This window comes from Martes martes (assembly GCF_963455335.1).
Source record: "Martes martes genome assembly, chromosome: 16".
Taxonomy (NCBI): Eukaryota; Metazoa; Chordata; class Mammalia; order Carnivora; family Mustelidae; genus Martes; species Martes martes.
In genome coordinates, this window is record NC_137904.1 from 31,678,013 (window position 1) to 31,692,343 (window position 14,331).

Below are 14,331 nucleotides of genomic sequence, written 5' to 3' on the forward strand. Positions count from 1 at the left end.
GTAAGAAAAAAATTTAACTTCAGCAACATTAAATCAGAAATCTAAGTTAAAGATTCATAAGTTTTTAACACTTTAAAAGCTTCCTCCTGTCTTGGTTTTGAAACTATACTTGATTTGACTGTATGATTGGCAAACAGAAAAGAGGAATTGTTCATCCTTGCTCAAGGGTGAGCAAAGCATGGATAAGTGCTACATGAAAGGTTAAAGTGAGTTAGCACCTATCAAACACTTAAAACAGTGTGGGGCCATATAAGCACGCTGTTTCATGGATTTCTATCATTTCACAGTTATCTAGCTCAGGGACTATGACATCGTGACATATACTATTCCAAAAGAGATTGACTCTGACTTCATGCTACTAACTTTACGTAGTTAAACCTAGGGTGGGCCAATTTACTTTGTTTGAAACACATGTTACTAAAGACGCTTAGGAAAACCTCCATATAATAAGGAATCAGGAACCCAGTAATGGTCAGTCAGCAGCTTATTAGAAGACATTAGTGATCAACCTATAACTATTAAAGGGACTGAATGGACAATGGATATATATAACCCAATAGTTTACATTTATTAAAAAAGGAAGAAAATGCTAGCAGAAGACAATACAACCAAGTAAAACCATGCTATTTTTCAATGCCCAATTCTTGGGCTGAAGAGGAGATTGTTAGCTCAGTCTCTCTCTCAGCAATCAATCACAATTGTTTGTGCCTGCAGACATCATATAATTAAAGGAATATTAGTCTTGCTTTAAGCCTACTAATTTCAACCAGCTGTTGTCACATTTGATCAAATAGGAGCATTCACTGCAAACAGCCTTCTTCATAAGCATACTCAGGGAGACTGCTTCCTATTGAATGACTAGTAAACTCAGAACAGAACTCATTTACCAGCTGTATCAGCTGAAAATCAAAATACCTTAAAACTTGTGTTTATGACAGCATTACTAAGAACTTATGTTTCACAATTAGTGCTTGGCTTTACACTTTCCAGATCCTTCCTCCTTGTTTCATCTGAAGAGTCAGAATGGAAAGGAAGTATGTACAAGCTACTACATTTCAGATGAGACCATTTTGTAAGTGGTCTATGTATATAGTCCTACTTCAGTTGCCTTTTCTTGAATCTTCTATCTTGATAAAGACTTAACAGGTGTTATCACTACAAAATTAAGAAGTTAACAATCTGAGAACTGCTGATACCTGGATATCACTCAATGCAGTTATTCTGAAGTTAAGTACCTAAAGATTTGGTTAACTTCCCATCCCAAGTACTTCACTCAGCATAATTTCCTTTAAAAGTCCCTGAACATCCTCTACCTTCACTAGTATCAATCACAGTGACAAAAACTGCTGACAGCAGTCACTTTGCAGAGCCCTTGAAACTAGCTATGAAACCAGAAGAATGTCAAATAAAAGCTGCAGTTGCTGTCTTCTACAGGAAATGGAGAAAAATGCTGAGAATGCAGGATTCCTTTAGTTCTTCCATCAACAGGATACTGGCCATTGTTTTGTGTGCTCCACACATTTCAAGCAAGTAAAAATGCCTTTAACTCTTGCTGACCCTTTGTTTTTACTCCACGGTTAGCTTTTGAGGCGATCACTGTCTCTAGGAGAATTGGACTCTGGTCACTCCAAAATTAAGTACTACATTCAAGAAGGAACCACGGCTGGACTGTAAGACTATTAGCTTTGGCAAATTATCAGGAAACTCAGAGCATTTTTTCCTCCTTGTAGCCAACTACTGACTGGAAAATTTAAAAACTTTAAATCTGATTCATTTTTTTTTTTAAAAATCTAACTCATTCTTAAAACAATCCAATAATTAGATGAAATGTCACACACTGATTCTGATCAAGCTACAGGAGAATATATGGAAAATTTTATGTCCCAAATCTTGCAGATTCTCCAAAGTTATGCCCTTTTCTGCATAAAGGCCATTCAGGGGCACAAAACAAGTGAACGCTACCAAAGTCATGACTGATTATAGGTGTTTACCTATGTGTTTGGGGTAGGGGTGCAGGCAAGGGGTCGTAGTTTGTCCAGACATTCTTTTCAAAGAACTAGAAATGAGGCTTACTTTGAGGGTTTAAGATTATAATAAAAACTTAGTGCTGACTTACGATAAAAAACTTCAAAGGATGATTTGAATGTCCCTAGGCAGACACCAAAAGCTTGGTTTCCTTACTATTAAAATTGTAAAGGTTACAATGAAACTTCATTCTATGACAAAACTTCCCAAAATGTATTTCTAAGTGGGAGCCCAATGATTCAGCTCAACCCCATTACTGCTGCTACTGCTACACATATTCATGTCTTTTCTACCCTATACCCACAGACCTGATAGGAAATGAGACATTATGCAGTTATTGCTTATTTTTCTAGTTAGAGCACTCATCTGAAGCATGATCAACATGTAGGTGCTACAAGTTACAAGACCAGAACCATTTTTTCACATTTGAATCACTGAAATATTTCCTTGTAAACCTAAACGCCAAAAATTACAAGTTCAACAGAGTGAATGAATACTCAGCAAAAAGAGTTACAAGCTTTCTCAAAATCATTTAATATTAACAAATTCAGGAGCGCCTGGGTGGCTCAGTGGGTTAAGCCTCTGCCTTCGGCACAGGTCATGGTCTCAGGGTCCTGTGAGTGAGCCCAGAGTCCTGCTCTCTGCTCAGCAGGGAGCCTGCTTCCCACTCTCTCTCTGCCTGCCTCTCTGCCTACTTGTGATCTCTCTCTCTCTGTCAAATAAATTAAAAAAAAAAAATCTTAAAAAAATAAGAAAAATTCAGGGAGTCTGAAACATTAAAATGACTAAATGACCAGAATTTATTTTCTAATATCTATTGAGCATCTATTATTTGGCAAGCTAACATCAATTCAGTATTTTATAAACTATTTAAGTTTTGTGTGAGACCGCCTTTACTTTGTGTTAAGCTACAAATCTTACTACTAAGTTAACAACCTATAGGGAAAGTAACAGGTTTTAGGCTCAGAGGGTTTTGAGTGTACAATTTGCACCTCACATCCTCTAAAAAGTGGAAAAAAAACTTTCCATCCCCAGACTCTATAGATACTGCTTCACTATCTCTAACATTCAGAGTTAAAAATATAAGACTACCTTAACTTTTTGGTAAGGGAGAGGATATGCTCTGGATGCTTGTAGATTTTTGTTTAAATCTCACGATACTAAAACTTCCCCAGGCCTGTCTCAAAACACTGGACCCTTCAAATCTTCTTCTTCCTTTGTATCAGTTACATTTTCTTCCATTGTCTGAAAAAAGCTTCCATTCCAATTATTTGTTTCTATAGTTCTTTATTTGTAACCTATTCTGTCACACCTCCTCTTGTTTTAATTCTGTGATTTCTCTCTAAATTTAAAATCTTCAAAAAATTCAAGTTAATCTTCCACACTGCTGATTTCCACAGGGGCAATTCTGCTGTGCCCAGGATCAACTGTTTCTGTATATATTCTATTACTGCAGTCTTTTAGGAAAAAAAACACTTCCTCAGATCTGTTCCTAGTTCTGTAGTATTTTCTCCAATAATCATACATTTAAACAATGAGCAGCTACTGTATGCCAGACACTACACTAATAGAGAATTCTACAGTAAAGGTGCTATGGCCTCCTCTACTCAGTGTGTTAACAAGAACATAGCAATTACAAAGGTGCCTTGGGGTTACAAGGATGCATGCCTAGCCCAGATAAATGTGGGAGTATACACAGTGTCTGAGAAGAAATGGAAATACAATCTGAAGCAGGACACACAATTCAAGGGAGGACAGAGCTACAAACTTGAGAACAGAACTAAAAATACCCTATGTGCCCAAATACAGTATTCATTTTAGCAAGGGACTATTCCCTGGACCCTCAAGAAAGCTTCTGACCAGTATTAGAATGTGGAAAAACTGGAACTCATACATTGCTGGTGGGAATATAAAACAGTGCAGCTGCAATGAAAAACAGTTGGGTAATCCCTCAAAAATTTAAAACAGTGCTAAACCATATGACCTGGCAATTCCACTCCTAGGTATATATCCAAAAGAACTGAAAACAGGTATTCAAACAAAAACTTTAATGTTCATAGCAATACCATTCATTCATAATAGCCAATGGGTGGAAAGAGGCCAAATGTCCATTAACTAATGAAAGGACAAATAAAACGCAGTGTATCTATTCAATGGAGTATTAGTCAGCCATTAAGGAATGAAGTATGCATCTATACTGCAACACGATGAACCTCCAACATCATGCTTAGTAAAAGTCAGACAAAAAAGGTCACACATGATTCTACTGATCAGTAAATCCATAAAGACAGAGCATGTTAGTGGTTGCGGAGGATGGGAGGGGGTGGGAATGAGACACTGCTTAATGAATTTGGAGTTTCCTTTTGGGGCAATGAAAATGTTTTGGAACTAATACAGGTGACGGCTGCACAACATGTTAATGTATTAAATACCATTAAATTGTTCACTTTAAAATGGTTAATTTTAAGTTATATTAACTTTATCTCAATTTTAAAAGAACTTAGGCCCTGTTAATATAAATTCTTAGGAATCAGATATGCTTACTGTATAGTTCAAGTCGTCATTTGACTTAGCTCACAAGGACATTTAAAATTATAAAATAATTTACAGGGGCACTTGGCAGGCTCAGTTAGTAGAGCAGATGACTCTTGATCATAGGGTCATGAGTTCAAGCCCCATGTTGGGCATGGAGACTTATAAATAAATAAATAAAATTATAAAATAATTTTTATACCTGAGAATGTTTTTCTACTCTTCATATTTCAGAAACCATTTTAATTCTTCATATGCACTTTTTTTACATCAGTGTTTTCATTAGCACTGGAAAGTCATCTCCATTCCACTGAAGTGCTTTTTAAAAATAAATCCATTATGTAACAATTATGGGAATTTTAGAACATGCCTAAATTTCCATGTGCATATTAGAAGAGCTGGGTTTTTTGCTTGTTTTTGGATTATGATCTCCAGAAATATAACCCTAATAGACTGGGTTTTTGAGGGATGTTTAAAAATGTTTCCTTACCACATCCAACAGTCATAAATGTAAGACCAAAAAACAATAATTGTTAGCTATGTTTTTTACCTCTTATCAATCCAGATGATTTCAAGCCTATGATAGTCTTCAATGAACAGTGTTGTAGTATTCAAAACAGAATTGTGAGAGGGCTAGATAAATGCAGAGACTTGTTAAGGCTTTTAGTATACTGAAACTCTTGGGACGCCCGAGTGGCTCAATCAGTTAAGGGTCTGCTTCGGCTCAGGTCATGATCTCAGGGTCCTAGGATAAAAAAATCCCAAGTCCAGCTTCCCACTCGTCAGGGAATCTACTTGTCCCTCTCCCTCTGCCCCTCCCTGCTAGTTCCCAAATATAAAAATCTTAAAAAAAAAAAAAAAAAAGAGAGAGAGAGAGAAACCCATTTAAAAGAATATATGTATAAAGGAAACTCTTTCTTGAAAAATATTTTATGGTAAAAAAGAAAATTACCTTAGCTTTGCAAGGTTCAAAAGGAGGAATATACAATATTGCAGAATGGGGAAAGACATGAATTTTGTAAATGATGTTTTCCCTATGGGGGTTTTTTCCCCCTAATTATTCAGCCTCAAATAAGGAGAGTGATCCAGTCAGTTGCTTGCTAAACTGAGCATATGTGGATAGTCTCCAGCCTCACTGTGTCCACAATAGTGGTTTTTAAGTCCTCTTTCTCAGCTATTCAGAAACAGATGAAGGCAGCTCTTGACCCAACTCCCATTTTCATCTACTCTGACTCTTAGTCAGTAGATGGGAGTCATCAAATGGATTCTGCTCTAGAGCCTCCAGGAAGAATGTAACCCTGCCAAAACCCTGTTTTCTCCTGTGGGATTCATTTTAGCCTATTACTTTAGGGTAATAAATTTGTGTTGTTTAAAACAAAATTACCTATACACAGTTACAGCTCAAGATCATCAGAAACTGCAATCCCTAGGATTGCAGTGTGTATCACTATTAGAGTTCTTCCCTTTCCTCCTCCAGAAATGGGCTGGATGTAGACAATAAAAGGAAAGAATCTGGTGGAACTCCAAGATCTTGGCTTCAATAACTGGGTAGATGGTAGTTTTTGCCTTTAGCTTGGCATGTATGTTCTACTCTACTGGATAAAGGGAGACTTTCCTCTAGCATAGGGCTGAGAACTAACATTTGAGTATCTCACAAGCTACATCTTACAATATAAACACAAACACATACCACAGTCTAATTTCACAATTGCCAAAAAATATTATTTTAACTTAATAAATGAGGAAGTTGAAAAAAGATAAAAAGATACAGTTCAGATTAAACATCTGAGACATCTTCTACAATAGCACACAGAATTTAAATTTTTTAATGTGGCAAATGGTTGCAATACACTCAATCCCTATTCTTTCAGAAGTAAGCTTTAAAATCATCTTTACTTCAGAACCCAAAGAAAAGTCCTTATTTACCCAATGATTCAGAACAGGAAGTACTAATATTACTGGTAGTTCGGCCTCCAAAGCACAACCCTGTCTAAGTTTGTAACCAGTTTTCCCCTCTATGGTTATACTATTCACACTGAGCAAACATGTCCAACTCCCACTTTCCTTCTCCCCCACCTCAAGCACCATTGCTTTCTTAAGAGTTCTGTTCAAGTTTTTTATTAGTACAAACGCAAAACATGAATAATGCAGTAAAATCAAAAGAAGCTTTCTGCTTTCATAAGTGGCTTCAGACTGGAACACATTCACTCTCCTGTCATTAAGAAAAACTCCATAGACACTTTTGAGAAGTTCAGCTTTATGAAGGGGATAAAGATAATCCTCATCTTTAAGTTAACCTGATCCCAATCATTCTGTACAATTTTCTAGTAGGAAGTTGAACAAAGCCCTTTAAAAACATCATCTAACCATTTAAAGCATAGAAAATCAAATATTGGTTCACTGGCCCCTACTTTTCTCATAATATAGAAACTATTAAGGGATACCTGGGTGGCTCAGATGGTTAAGCATCTGCCTTCAGCTCAGGTCATGATCTTCAGGGTCCTGGGATCAAGCCCTGTGTCTGGCTCCCTGCTCAACAAGGAATCTACTTGTCCCTTTCCCTCTGCTTCTCGCTCTCAAATAAATAAATAAAATCTTAAAAAACAGAAACAAAACCAAAACTATTGACCTAAAAACAAACCACTGGTAGAATGTGTACAAAGAACACCACAACACAGATGCAAACAAATTGTGCTATATTCTGCAGTTCAAATTATATAGCTCATGCACCAAATGAAGCAATGTGCCACACTGCAAAAAGACCAAGTATTAAAGTCTGACCACCCACTCACTAGCTATGACTCTAAAAGTTAACTTCTGTTTCCTCATGTGTAAAATAAGGCTAACCCTACCTACCTCACAGCATTTTCTTGCTAATTACAGGAGATTATAAACATTAAATATTTAGCAGTGTTCTTGACACAGAGTAGGTACTCAAGAAGCTAGATGGTCAATTAATTTTGATATTATAGATGTCAGCACAACTGAGATTTGATGAATAGTTATTCCCTTTAAGAACAAAATAAATTATGCCTCTCATAACACAAAAAAAGGGAGACAAAATCCAGTCTGACAGATGGGTTTCGTATAATGCATTCAGATCCAAGCCTCCTGCCATGCCTTCAGGTTAAGAGCATTAGCCACAGACACTTGGCCAAGGTGGGGGAAAAACATCTAGAACTATAAATTTTGCTATGATTTAAAAGTTGATTTGTGAAGTTGCTTTAGCATGGGCATATATGTAAATAAAGTTAAGAGAAATAACCCCATTCTAATATAAGGACTGAAATATTAGTTTTGAACTCATTTCCCATCTAAGTGAGAACATTCACTTTAACACTACCATCTTATAGAAAGACATATTTAACACTAGCAAAGGTCTGACTGGCATTCCAGGTGGGTCTTTTATCAGATTTGAGGAGGTTTCTCAAATATATCTGACCAAGGAACACTAATTAAAAATGTACCAATGGCAGACAGCAAGTGCTCATGGGACAGAATAAAAAAATAACTTAAAGATTTTTTTTCTCGGGGAGCCTGGGTGGCTCAGTCGGTTAAGTGTCTGCCTTCTACTCAGATGATCCCAGGGTCCTGGGATCAAGCCCAACATCAGGCTCCTTGCTTGGCAGGGAACCTGCTTTTCCCTCTTCCTCTGCTGCTTCTCCTGCTGTGGTCTCTCTATGTCAAATAAATAAAATCTTAACCCAAAAAAAAAAAAAAAAAGATTTCTTTTGGGCACAGTTTCAGAGCGGGATTAGTTTTGTATCATATGAATATTTGTATTAAGTCCTGCACAGCACCGAACAATGAATAACATCCATGGTTGCAATTATGTGTGGATAGCCTTTGCCAACTAATCAATGCAAGCTTCAGTCCGTCTTGTTCACCATTTTGTTTCTAGTCCAACACAGTTGCTGGTAAGTACTCAAATCTTAGGTATCAAATATTTATAAACCATAAAAATCTAGGTCTGCAAATAAAATACTGTGTCACTGGTTCTGAGATACGTAAATAAAATGTACTAGACAAAAATTATAGCTAATAATTAATGTTCCTAAAGTGCTACACCAAGTACTTCCGAATACATGATCTCAGACTTTTACAGTAACTTTGTGAGGCAGTAGCCCTATTTTACTGAGAGAAGTCTTAACCTTGTGTTCTTCAATACTGGAGCCACATTTTCACAAGCCACATGTGATACTGAGCACCTGAAATACGGTTACTGTGACCGATTTTAAAATTAAAAATAATTAACACAGTAACTGATAATTATGAAAAACTTAAGTTTGGAATAACTAGATAGGCAGATCTGCTTTTTCAACTGTAAATATTATGAAAGCTAAACACAGATCACATATTTCCAATGAAAATAGGGTCTAAATTGGGATGTGCTCTAAGTGTAAAATACACATCAGTTTTTGAAAAATCAGTACCCCAAAAGGAATGTAAAGTATCTCATTTGAAAATTTTATACTCCTTACATGTTGAAATTATAACATTCTGAGTCAAATTATAACATTCTCGGAGCAAAGCCTAACAGAAAAAAGCACCATAGGATACTGTGTAACTTCTCTTCTTAAAGCCATTCTATTTCCTCAAAATATTTTATCTGAAGACCCAGGATCAAATCCTATTCTGACAGTGCTCTCTCGGGTGGAGTCTCACTTTCTTTAACTATTTAATAAGGATGTCTGGGGAGATTAAGCAAAGACGTGAAAACACCAAGCCACAGTCATACGGAAAAACAGGCTCTCACAAGAAGTCTGCTGTTCCCTTCATTCACCAGCCATTGTTCATCGCCAACATGACCCAAAAGAGACAGCAGAATTAAACTAACACTTTCTTTCAACTAATACTTTCAAAAAATGTTTTTAGTTAATAAAATGAAATGTGGGTGGTCAGATAAAATCTTCATTCTTACAAAGTCCATCAGTATGGCCTATAATGGTGCAGTCCAATGTCATAGACAATAGCCTCATGTGGCCATTTACATTTAAATTAATTAAAAAGAAATAAAAGTAAAAACTTAGTTCCTCAGTCACACAAAGCACATTTCAATATCCCTATGTAGCTACTATAAATACTCATCACAGAAGAAAGTTTTTTTTTCTTTTTTTTTTTTTTAAAGGGAAGAATCTTAAGCAGGCTCCATGCCATGTTCATCTCACAACATAGAGATCATGACCTGAGCCAAAGTCAAGAGTCAGACACTTAACTGACTAAGCCACTCAGGCACCTGGGAAGAAAGTCCTATTGGACAGTAACTCTCAAAGGGAAAAAACACATCAGTAACAGAGACAGAAAAACATATTGTTGAATGTAATTCAAGTATTATAGGGTATGGTTTCTAAAATCACGCACTGCACTACACACTAAAATGAAAATGACAGTGGTTCTATACACACACACACACACACACACACACACACACACACAGTTCCGGGTCTTGAATTATTTCCTAAACAGAGTGAAAGCATATTCACTAGAATCAGCCACACCCCTTTAAGCTGAGTAAACTGACAATTAGGAAAATTCTGAAAAACATGATACATCTTAAGTTTGGAAGCCATTCTCAGGTTAGACTGTAGCAGAATTCTAGGCGGTATGCCTCTCCAGGCAGTATAGTACCCACATAGTACATTACACTAATACTTAGCACTGCTTTCTCTCTGCAAATCAAAATAGCCATAGCAAGAACCCGTACCACTCAATTCGCAACACATCCCATGCCTGCATTTATGGATCAAAGGGAAGAGAAAAAGGTGGGGAGAACCCAAGACCCTGGGAATACAGTAGAATGTGCCAATCGGCACAGAGAAACTTAATGTGCCAAGAATTGAGAACTGCAAGCAACATTTTATGTGTAGTCCAGGAATCTTTTTAGAAACTGCAATTCTAGTAATCTCTTGCTCAGATAGGCATTCATCTGTTGACTATCAGCCTAAACATCCAAGGGGGGGGGGAACAGGGGGCAAAAAACTTCTTAATTTAAAATATTAACATTTATTTGATGTAATTCCAAGCCTTCATGACAGATACTTCAATTGGCCAGAATGGTTAAAAACAAACTTACAGTTCACCTTTAGAAACTTTCACAAAAGCTAACTCTACATTCAAGTTCCTCAATTCTTGTTCCCAATTCTTATCCTCTTTCAGAAAGTTTTCTGCTACTTAGCAAACTGACAGAACTCAGATAAAGACACGAGATGCCAATTAAAATAATCCTTATTAACTTTTTTAAAAGGGATAAAAGTGAGAAGTTAGGACATATTCTGGAATATCTGGGAGAGGTTAGTGATCAGGGCTCTTTGCACAATTAATCATTATCAGCTGGAGCATACAGTCACACTAGTAAGCTTTACTTTAGCCATGGCATATCACTATCAAAAAAATGACTGAATTCTTCAAATACATTTACAAAGCTGCTTTATACTCAAATCTTCAAATTATTTCCAAAGGAAATTGTTTCACTTGAGTATTTGCAGAAACTCAGAAATCAGACCCCAATTAAATCTGTCTTCAATTAGTGACAAGGCTGGATTCCAATCTTGGGGAGTATTTAACAATACTTGTCTCCTCTTTAAGAGAAATGAAAAGCTACTGCCCAAACCATCACTAGCCAAGAAAGAAGGTTTACTAATGGGAGATACCTTTGCCCTGTAACTAGCAACCATACCTGCTTCTGTTTCTAATTTACAAACATTTGTCTGCAGAAGTATTATATTTCAGAAACATTGTGAGGATAAGCTTGTTTTCCCCTCACACTCAAAACTATTTTTCTAAACCTCTACATTCATTTACACCTCACTCTAACTGAAATAACCACAGCAATTAAAACTTGAATTGAGCAAAAACCATAACTTTGGTGTCCACTCCATCACTTAAGACTTTAACCTTTTTAAAGTGTTCCATTACTTCAGATGAGTTATCCGAAAACCACAGATGACCAAGAAAGTTTTACTTATTTTTTAGATTTATTATTCATTACATTTCAAGACTTAAAAAAATTTCTTGCTTGTGCAAAGATGGTAATACCTGTAAAGAAACATGAGGTTACTGACAGCATATTCATATTTCAACCTTTTTATTAACAAGAATCTTTTCTGTATTCAACTGCAGAAAGTAAATAAAACAGCTTTCAATGGCGTCCAGTAGGTCACTAACATTAATGTCACATCAAACCATAGCATCTTTTATCCTTACGAATTTAGGCCTTCAGAAGGTTGAGCTGAGGCAGGCCTCTTTAAGGGAGTATTTGGGAAGAAAGCAAATTAAGATGAATAAATTACTGCAGCCAAAGTAAAACGAGGCTTGGTGAACTAAGAAAATCAGAAGCTCAGAAGAGGCTTAATTCACTCAAGCCCTCCAATGATCATTTGCCTCGGCCCGCCACGGGCACACTGCCAGATAAGACAGTATGTTGCCTACAGGAAAATGCACCATGGGAAAGAACTCTAGAACCTACTAAAAGGAAGCCAATTACAGACCAAATAACTTTGCATATCTCAGAGCAGGTGTGCTCTATCTCCAGGGCTCGGTTCAATTCCATGCAATCCTGAGTGAGGTACTTACACCAAGCCCACGACTACCTGCTACACTCCAGTAGACCCCAAGATAACCTCTGGATAACTCTTCCCTACCTCCTAAAAAAGCAAGAGGGGATAAAAGCCACACCATTCCCAAAGAAATAAGGGAAGGAAAAAACGACGAGTACCCCTAGGGACCTTGACCCCACGCACTCCGAGACTGACACCGCCCTGAGAAATATGTTCCCCCATTCTATCCTCCTTCTGTTCCTTCAGTGACCTTCTGTTCTAACCGCCTAGGGGAAGGCAAGAGGCAAGCCGCCGCCGTTCCCGCCCCCCCCCCAACCCCAGGGGAAGGTGCCTTTCCCAGTTGATAACTGCAGAGGGAGGAAGAAAAAGGGTTGCTCCTCCCCAGCCCACCCGCCCCACAACTGGGTGCAGACACGATGGGGGGAAAGGAAAGGGAAGAGAAGAGTAATGGGAGGTGACAGCTCTGCATTGGCCTACAGGATGAAAATCCCTAGTCTGGAAGAAACGCGGGAGAACTACACCCTCCACCCCGTCCAATCTACCCAAATGAATGAACTGAGTAAAACGGCGAAAGGGGAGGGAATTAGAATGCGCAGTTCTTACCACCCAGGAAGCGAATATAAGAGGCCCTCGAACCCAGGTCTGGCCTCGCTGCCCTTCGCACCCCGACTTTCGTCTTTTCTATCCAAGCCCCACATCATTAACTCTTAAGCTTTCCGAGATAGTGCCCCATCCTCCATCTACCCCAAACACCAATACCCACCCCCCCCTTCCGATCCTGTTCCTTCTACTTGGTCCCAGACTCCAGCTTCTTCTTTGCTACCACCCTCTCCACAGCCCTCACCGGCCCGGGCCCGGCCGCACCTGGAGATGCTCCTGAAAACGAATTGGCAGAATCTGGGCCATGGCGCTGTCGGGGTGTATGGTCTCCTCCTGTCACTGGGGCTGCGGGGCAGTAGCTGCCCGGGCTCTCCAAGGGAGAGGAGGAGAAGGGGGAGGGGGGAGGCTGGGCTCAGCAAGATACTCTCCGGGGACGCAGAAAACTGGCAGGCAGACGAAAGAGCTCGGGTCGGGGGCGGAGGCTCCAGGGTCCGGGAGAGCCGCAATGGCGGAACCGGGCGCAGCGCAGACTCCGGAAACGGCTGAGCCCTGCGGAGGGATCCCGACGACAGAACTCCGCCCAAGTCACCTCACCCCCTCCGTCTTATGTACCCCTCCACGGAGCGCCGCGGTGCAGTGGGGCGCAGGAATTCGGGGCGCAGTGCGCCGAGGGCCTCGCTTACTGCTGCGCCACGAGGGTAAATTAGAGGACTCGAAGGGACTACTTTTTTGGACTCATCACTTTCCCCAGCCTCCCCAGCTTTTCCTCCCCCCACTCCTTTTTTTTTTTGCATTTTGCCACATCATGCGACTAGCAGTGACCTACGTCACTTCCGTGGGCTCTTTGGTCCCACCCACGTACTTCCGGGTGCACGTGATGCTGGTCGGGAAGGGTCGGCTGATCGCTCCCGGAATGCGGAGCAAGTTCTAGGGAAATGCAGAGTCTCTTGGGAATAGGGTGGCTGCTGGGCTGCCTTGAGGAACAGCGGTGTTATTCTCTTTTCCTCTGGGCCCTGCCTGTTTAAACTGAGTCCCTTACGAAAAGGACGTGGCGTGGGCAGATGGGCCCAGCCTCCCGCCCTCTCCGTGACTCAGGGAAACGGCCTCCTTGCAGAGCGCTTTCTTGGCAGCCGGCTGCAGTACTCCTCCCCCGCCTACTTTAATACCGTGGGTGGTTTCTTACGTCTCTGGGAGGGGGAATGAAATGGGGTTTAAGATCTCCCTGCCCTTATGCACACCCTTCTGACGCTTGGAGAAGCTGACGCTTGGATTCTAACTAGAACTAGCAATTTCTTTTGCATATTACTTAAATAACTGGCGCAAACAAAGGACAGTGAAGGCCGTTTATGAGGTGTCTCAGCTGGCCTTGAGATAGCTTCTTATTTCTGCGGACATTTTGGAGGACATGTGTGTGATATGGGTCTAGCTTAGTACAGAGTTAGAGACTTTGAGTATCGTGTATGTGCTACAGAATTGGACCAGGATTGTGGCAGGAGGATTTTTTTTAGCCACATCAAAAAAGGAGTCTTAAAGATTTCGATAATGAGTTTAAGGGGGAGGTTTGAAACCCTTAAGTTCTTCTAAGATGTGGCTAATACACATTCTTGGAAAAAGGGAT

At 39.5% G+C, this 14,331-nt stretch overlaps 1 protein-coding gene across 2 annotated transcripts in view; it reads right to left on the minus strand.

Annotated features, from left to right (window-relative positions):
- The window catches only part of CLTC (clathrin heavy chain), a 64,280-nt gene extending 50,797 nt beyond the window's left edge, over window positions 1–13,483 (minus strand). For both annotated transcript variants that reach the window (XM_080826047.1, XM_080826046.1), the window contains exon 1: window positions 12,978–13,483. In XM_080826047.1, coding sequence (XP_080682173.1) covers window positions 12,978–13,019 — 42 coding nt within the window. In that variant the 5' untranslated portion in view covers window positions 13,020–13,483. The remainder of the gene's footprint in view (window positions 1–12,977) is intronic.
- Between the last annotated feature and the right edge of the window lie 848 nt (window positions 13,484–14,331).